This window comes from Vidua macroura, chromosome 12 (assembly GCF_024509145.1).
Source record: "Vidua macroura isolate BioBank_ID:100142 chromosome 12, ASM2450914v1, whole genome shotgun sequence".
In the NCBI taxonomy this organism is placed as follows: Eukaryota; Metazoa; Chordata; class Aves; order Passeriformes; family Viduidae; genus Vidua; species Vidua macroura.
In genome coordinates, this window is record NC_071582.1 from 1,536,157 (window position 1) to 1,544,371 (window position 8,215).

Genomic DNA, 8,215 nt, shown 5'->3' on the forward strand with positions numbered 1-8,215 from the left:
CTCACAGTTGCACTGTTGTCTTGTAACCCTTATAACTAGGAATTTATCAGGTGATATTTACAACACAGGATTTTGACTATGTAAAAGGTTAAGGATTTATGACATTGATTTCATAGTAAACAAAAGCATTTTAACTGTAGTTCATACCAAAAGAAAAGTTGTTTTCGAAGAGCTTTAAAATCAACTGCCTCTGTCAGAGCTACCTGCTTGGGCACCCAGAAACACAGCCCAGACTCTGTCCTGCTGCATTTGGTGCTCAGCAGGGGAAGCCCCAAGACAGATACTGGGAAGAAATGAGAAGTTTCCCTAACTACAACAAGCTGTATTAAAACATGTGCAAAAAAAAGTTATATCCATGACAAATAACTGTGTGAGAACTATATAAACCACTGGAAAATGTCTGGTGACCCATTGGCACAGCGTTTTCCACTTTTCCCTATGGGAAATGGAAAGTCCTGTGTGAGCCAGGGGAACTGCTACAATTTTACAGCCCCAGTAGCAACACTGTTAAACCATTTTCAACAGTGCTTCCCTCCTTGGACGACTTGGATTGTGTTTTACCAGGGGAAACCTTTTTCCCAACCTGAGGCTAAAGCTACTTTCTGACCTCCCTCAAAGTTCAGTGGGTGCATTGTCATCCCATCAATGGGGGACAGTTTTTGTGCAAGATTTACCTACAGTTCACAGCAGCTTTTCTATGTGTGTGCATCTCCGGGCAGAGAGAGAACAGAAACCCTTGTATTTGTGAACTCTTGCATATGATCCCACACTTCTATAAGCAACTGAACTCTTTGTTTCTGTGCTGGGTATTCCTTTCTTATTTCCCCCTCCCCTTGCAGAGAGAACAGAAGGAGTCTATGCATCCATTTTTGTAAATGAAAAAGCTGAGATCACGTCATCACAGGACTACAGAGTACTTTATGACTACACAGCACAGGTAAGAAAAGTGTCTGTTTCAAAATAAACACTTCAGAGTGTCACATTTAAAATAAGTGATGCTGATTGAAACATCCTGAAAGTGTAAATTCTGTGAAGGAAATGTTACTGTCATCTTACAGCCAGGACATGATCTGTCCTGCTCCAGTTCAGCACACTGGTTCTCCATGCTGGAGAGGACAGAATCCCATAAAGGACATTCTTTCCCTGTACTTCCATGTTGCAAGCTGCAGAACCACAGTGGACGTGGTTCATCTGCCAGCTGAAAGAGAACAACCTACATCCTTAACTGGCTCATGGAGCTCTCCCTAGCTCCAGTCCTAACTAGGCAGAATACCATTAGTAATGGGTTGCAAATGGACTGGTTATAAATATTTGCTAATTCAGATGGACTCCAGAACCTGGACTCCAACCCCACTTGTTTTACATGTCAGTTTAAAGGTTCCTTTTATTAGCTTTAGATCAGCAGAAAAAACAGCATCCAGGAGGTCTTACGTCTCAGTGCAGAGAGAGCCTCACACCAAGGCACCTGCCACCAACAGCCAACATTGAAGAAATGTGAGAGTGACAAAATAGAGAAATGCCAGATAAATTATGAAAACAGAGAAAAAGCTCAAAAGGAGCACTTCCCCTTAGGTACAGCAGTATTCCAACACCTTTTATTTAATGTTGGGGATTATTTTTACTTCATTTTAAACTTTCTTTTATTATTTACATGAAATTTCATGCAAGCACAGTTGAAAGCACCTCACTGTTAATGGCAGTTCCCCTAAGGAGGCCATTGGATCACCTCATTCCTCCAGGAGTCTCTTAAAACTGTGCCACACAGGGATATTCCCTGCTGAGAAAAGAGCCTGTTACTACCTTTAGTATATTGTACATTGAGGCCTCTCATTTTTTGAGTCTGTTCTTACTTACTCAGGTGCATTAAATTCAGTTTTAGCTGACACCTCAAACATCTCTGGAAGCCTCCCTTATGCTGTTTTCTATTTACTACACTGTGGGCTGCAAAGTGGTTTCCTATGGAAAATAGAACAGCACCACTGAACACTGATGGCTGCCTGGGAGCTCAGGGAGAGCTTATTTGCAACTCCTGCATTTGTCTGGGGATGAAAGTCACTGCTGTCCAAGAGTCACTGTCCCCCACTGGTCACTGCTGTCCCCTGCTAAAAGAACTGAGAGACCTATTTCAGGCATGGATTAGCAGAGGCACTCTTATCCCCCTTAGGAATTAAGCTGTGCTCTGTTTTATTTAGCAACACCTGCAGACTATGCAGGTCATGGTGAGCTGCTTTAGGAGAGTGGTGTTTAACCCTTTCTGCACTTCCCCAGCAATAAAACCATCAGGTTGTGCAGGAGGAGACACCACAGAGGCCGGGGAAATCTGACCATCTTAAAGAAATAGCCAAAATGCTTAATCCCTCACTGTCTGGTATTTCAGAACCAGAAGGACACTGGCAGACTGTTGATGAAGAGCAGGATTAAAAAAAAAACCACCAGATACTTCTTGGGCCCTCCTGTGCTCTCAGGCTATCCACATTTCTTTCCCTGTCTCCTTTCAGAGCGTGGATGAACTGGACATCAGTGAAGGAGACACTGTGGTTGTCATCGCAGAAAACGAGGACGGCTGGTGGACAGCAGAAAGGAACGGGCAGCGAGGCTTCGTGCCAGGCTCTTACCTTGAAAAGCTTTGATGAAGAGAAGCTCCAGTCCTCAGACTTTACAAATATCCTATTTCTGAAAACAATCAGCACACAAGGTCTGCTTCAGCTGACCAAGAGCATCCCAATAATAATGTTTTCTACAATTACCAGTCAGGAAATAACAAACTGACCATGCTTTTCTCTCCCTTGCTCCTGCCTCATCCCATTATTCTCCTGGCCTGCGCTATCTGCAAGAAACATCTTTACTCCTAAGAGATTAGGGCTTGCATGTGTTGGCACAGCCCTACCCTCAGCACATTGTGCTGCCAGCAGTGTTTCAAAGCCTGGCGATTCTGGGAGGAAAATCCCACCCAGATCTCAACTGTACAAAGGGAAAAGATCACAGAAGCAAGTGCAGCTTCTGCAGGATGGAGGACTGTCCCCAGCCAGCCTGGGAACCACCCTTACGGTCATGACAGCCACGTTCTGTGCCACAGATCCCTCTCTCCCCATGCACAGGCCATGCTGGCATTTTTGACAGAGGATGATTTCTCAGTCATGGATGAACCAGTGAATGCACCCAGAGAGGAGCACCTGAAGGACCAGGTAGGAAAACTTGAGGCACCCCCCTTCACAACCAACTCCTAAGACAGTGAAATCCATGCTAGCCATGGGCTCTGCTTTGCACTGGATTTTGGGACAGATGATGGGCTCAAGGCTCGCTTTTGCCTTGGTTGGAAGGTTTCCCTAACGCCTCTCTGGGATTATGAAGTTTAAAAATCCAACAACACAAAGAGCAGCTAAGCCAAGCCCCCAGCAGTGCAGCACTGCCCTGATTCCTCTCCTCTGAGCCCCAGAGAATTGCCAGTTACCTCCCCCTGCAATGCCGGCAGGGCAGGCTCCCTTCCACTGAGCCTCTCCTCCTGCCCACGGGCTGCTCTGGCTCCATCTGCTGCCTGCAGCCTCTGCGCTTCTGCCATTGCTGCCACAGGGACATCCCGGGCTCTTTCCAGCCACCTCTAATGTGCTCATTCTTCAACAAAACCTCTTCAGAGATGTTGCACTGTGCAGGTTCACTGTATTTCACAGATTTCAGCTCTGTCAGTCTTTCTAGTTTAATATTTAAGAATGTTTCCAACTCTTACTGTACTGTACAAGGGATTGGTGGATAGTTTCTGCCATTCTTCCCTTTTCATTATTTCAAGATAGTTAAAAAATTTTAAAACCTGGTAATTTAATTTGAATCAGAGCAAACTATTTCTGGGGGCAGAATGACTGTTTACCAAGGTTTCAGGTCTTCAAACTGAATCAAGACTCTGAAAATTAATCTCATTGCTACCCGAAAGGCATGGAGGAGGGAGGAACTGTTAGCTCAGACACACAAAACAAAGACAAGAGAAATTAGGACAAAATAAAAAGGTGTAATGGTCAAGGTAATCTTTTCTTAAATGAAATACAGTGAAGGTCAGAGGCACTTGCAGTATCTTATTAGACTTCTTCCTTCAAGAATGGAACAGAAGTTGCCACAGGCCCTTTTCCTTTGGCTGCCTGCAGTCCTTTGCACAGGCCCTTGTCCTTCCCAGGCTCCCCAGTTCCCCCCAGCACATCCACACCAGGGCTGGAGGGCTCCGAGCCCCTGGCATCAGCACAGGCTCGGGGGCTGGGATGGCACTGAAGGCAGCAGAGCGAGAACAGCAGCGCTGCCCAGGCTGGAAAGGGAAGGAGAGGTTCCTGTGACACACCTCAAGTGACACAAAGGTGCACAATGGCTCCAGCTTGACCAGGACAGTACGAGTGGAGGCTGCCCAACAACCACACATCATCCCTTGTTAGCTACAGCAGGAGAGGGAACCAAAAGCACAAGAGATTTAATGTATTCACGTCTTCAACACTCAATCTTCCACAAAGAAGACTGTAATGAACCAATAAATAAATTTAGATGGATATTTTGCAGATTATCTTAATTAAACAGAAAAAAAACCCCCTAAAACTACTGAGATGCACCTTCTCTACTGATGTGGGACACACAGATTTTGCAGGACTCCTCACTTCTCTGGGGGCCCAACTTCACACAAGGCACTGCAGGACCTAGTCTTGATGGCCCTGAAACCCAATTGCAGATCATCTTTGCTTCCATGGACCACATGGACTAACATCACCAACAGACAGCTGGTGGAATGGTGACTGCTGTTTCTCTCCCATCAAATCATTCCATATTTTTGCTGTTAAAGTCAGGAAAGCAATTTCCTTTCTAGCAATATCTTCTTCTGTCAAGTAAACACTGTTGAATGGCAAGAGGCTATAGGTATTTCAAAATCTCCCCAGGGTCACAGCATTTGGGTCCCACATGCTAACTCCAGACTGTTCAGGAAATGAAAAAGCAGCAGCAATGTTTTCTCATGAACCCTCTACTTCACATTGTCTAGATATGGCTTGGAACTACTTATCAGCCAAATTCCTCAGTTTGCCCTGTCTGCGTGGCAGCACTTGTCACAAATAGAACAGAGATATCAAGAAATACCCACACCCTTTGAGAACACCCACATTTCAGGTGTCATCCATCTACCCACCCCCATCGGTAGGAAAAGCAGGAAGGTCAGTTGTAGGTTACTGCTTTAATAACATTGCCCTTGTTAACATTTCCTCTCCATTTGGGCAATAAAACTAACACAATCAAGTTATCATTCAATTTTCAGCTAAGGTGGGAAGCTGAAATGGGCCCTTTCCAGTGGCATTCTTAGACTAAAATCAAAACATGCATATTGCTTTACCATTTACTACCAATTAAGGAGAAGAACAGGAAAACCTGTATGAAATAACATTTAACCAATGACAACCACACGTAATTAGGAAATGTCTGCAAGTGTAGGGCGAGGTCCATCTCTGCACAGAACAGATTTCTGCATATTAAGAGCCCAGAAGCCAGTAGTAACAACAAAGTAGGATGAGACTAAAAACAGAGATCCAGACCCAGCTCTTGGACAGCCAACAGAGCCAGGCCTGCTGCCAAGCTCAGTGATCTGTAAAGCCAACCAGCTCCCAGCATTTCCAGCAACCAGGCAGCTAAAAGGAAGGACTCAACCTTTTCCCAGCTGAGCAGGTAGCAACAGCAGGAGCACAGTGACTGATCAAGGTTTGAAGTGTTTGCCACCTCCCCGAGGATCCCAGGCTTGAGCTCTGTAGTATGAACAACCCCAGCACACATCAGCCAAAGTGGTAACAGATCATGGGCATAAACAGTAGAAACTCTTACCTTGGCTTCCTTCCTGTCTCAAGAGCTGAACTCGTGGTCTGAGTCTCCTCTCCAGAGGTAATTGTCTCCCAGTTGCTGCTCATACCTCACTGATTACTGAGTGCAGTTGAAGTGGAAGCACATGGATGCCACGAGGAGATGCATTTTAGCCAAGCACCATGTGGTGGGTGTCTGACAGGAGCCTGGGTGGGCATTGAGGAACACCCAACTCAGCACTGGTGGGTAACTCACACTCTGTGGTGCCACAGAACCTCCTGGCACTATCACTGTGCCGTGGCTTAACTGTGCAGGCTTGGAGAGCATGGGGCACTCTACATCACTGCTATCCAAACACACTATGGAAAGTCACTGCTAACCTTCAGTGTGGAGTGGCAACAGCTCTGCATGGGACAGGACAAACTGTAGAGGCCTGAGCAGCAGCCTAGACTGCTCAACACCATCTCTTTCCCCTGGCTTTCTTGTTCTCCAGCTTGCAGGCCTGGGGCATTGGACACAAGAGCAGTCACCAGCCACACAAATACCAGTACTTCCCGTGTCCTTACACAGGAACTACACTCAGAGCTAGTGAGCAAGAAAGGAAACAAAGTTGTGATGCTGAGTCTTATCTGCCTTCTGGAAAACAAATGGCTGCTAAGGGGCTACAAGGGCTGATGGGCTGGGTTTTGTAGGGGAAGAATACTTCTCTGGAGGATTAGATTCTGGAAGAGGAATTAGTGTCCTGCCTGTGATTACGATATTAACAAAATGCTAACGCTGCATTCACTCGAGAGGGCAAAGAACTACTCAAACTGTGAGCCATCATCTATTCTGAGCAATTACATAAATTCAGCAGCCAGCTTACATTTTGCTCAGAGCCACAGTTATCTCCAGGTTTGTGTACTCCTGGATCCCGCACAGTGCAAATCTGATCTGTTTCTAGAATAGCTGGATAATCATATTTCCATCAAATTAGCCAGTTCCATGTGGTACAGTGCTCAACTTGTCCTTCTACCAGCTGCTAAAGGACGGCTGACACCTGATCTGGGATAAAGCTGCTGGAGCACCATTAAGAGCACATTTGCAGCCTATCACTGCTGGGTGACATGTGGCTGCAGCCATTCTGTCCCACACACTGGTCCAAAAGGCAAATTTACTGTGGTGTTCTATTCTGACTGAAAGTACAGACTAAATCTCGCTTTTAGATAGAAAACTCTTAACAGAAATCACCGTGACCTCCCAGCAAAATCGGCAGAAATCAGAACTGACATCCCTGAAATTTCTAAGGAGAAAGACACTATCATCCAAAACCACCAGGCAAACAAAACCCAACTGGGAGCACAGCTTCGAGTTTATAACCAGGGATTCCACATATCCTGAGGACTGAGGGTACAAAAACAGCTGGGGGGCAGAGGGTTAAATACCCTAAGAGGATGCTTGAAGCAGGAGGAATTTTACTTACCAGATCTAAAAGAGCCATTGTTAACCAGATTTGGAAGCTTAAACCAGCAACAGGTATCCCAGCTTTGCTGCCCTTACCAGAATTCAACCGAACACCAAATCAATGCAGACATAAGGAGAAGTAACAAGTGTGTTAATAGGTGCAATGCTGAATGAGCTACAGCTGCAAAAGTGGTGCTTTGACTGAAATTCTCTTTCACTGAAATGCAGGCATTTGCCGCAGCCTCTGCCTCAGGGTAGGTGGACACACAGTACAGCCCAAGACATTCCAGCCTAAACTCGAATGAAATCTCCTGCGTGTCGGATTGTTCAAGCAGCCCAGGCTAAATAAACTCTTGAATAAATCAATGGCTTCGTGAAGCCAAGGTGACTCTGGAGAAGTCGCACCTCACCCCTCAATCTCCCCTTTCATCATGGGGAGTTTGTAATCCGCTCTGACACCGAGCTGAAAATCCTCCTGGCACACTCAGCATTTTGGTGATTGTTCAATCCCAGACCCAGCCTAAACAAGCGAGCTTTGGGTGGTGGTCTGATCAATATTTGCAATGGAAAATCTCGTACAAAAGGACAAATTACATTGTGTACACAGTGCTCGTTTTGTAATAGGACTGGCTGGCTCTGAGGAAGGGGGTGCAGATATCAGATAACACTCACACTCAAGGCAGGGAGCGCGTGGGGGAGTTCAGTGCATTCCCTTCCACTCCGCAAGGACACAAACGCTCAACAGCTGCATCTAAAGAAGGATTGTTCTGAATTTTTAAGCCGAAAACAGTCCATGGAGGAACTTCTTGGGAAAGTGGTGAACTTTAACCTTGCCAGGATAAGAATGCTAACGTAAGTGTGAATGGGAAAGCTTTCAATGCACTGATAGACGTGAGAAGTGCTTTGTCTTTAGAGAAAGGCTGCACAGCCCTTCTTGTGTCTGAGCCCTGGCTGAGGAAGGGAG

General features: G+C 45.8%; 1 protein-coding gene across 1 annotated transcript in view; it reads left to right on the plus strand.

Annotated features, from left to right (window-relative positions):
* The window catches only part of PSTPIP1 (proline-serine-threonine phosphatase interacting protein 1), a 54,716-nt gene extending 50,201 nt beyond the window's left edge, over window positions 1-4,515 (plus strand). The window contains exons 15-16 of the mRNA XM_053988349.1: window positions 840-937; window positions 2,499-4,515. Coding sequence (XP_053844324.1) covers window positions 840-937; window positions 2,499-2,630 — 230 coding nt within the window. The 3' untranslated portion in view covers window positions 2,631-4,515. The remainder of the gene's footprint in view (window positions 1-839; window positions 938-2,498) is intronic.
* The last annotated feature ends 3,700 nt before the right edge of the window (window positions 4,516-8,215 follow it).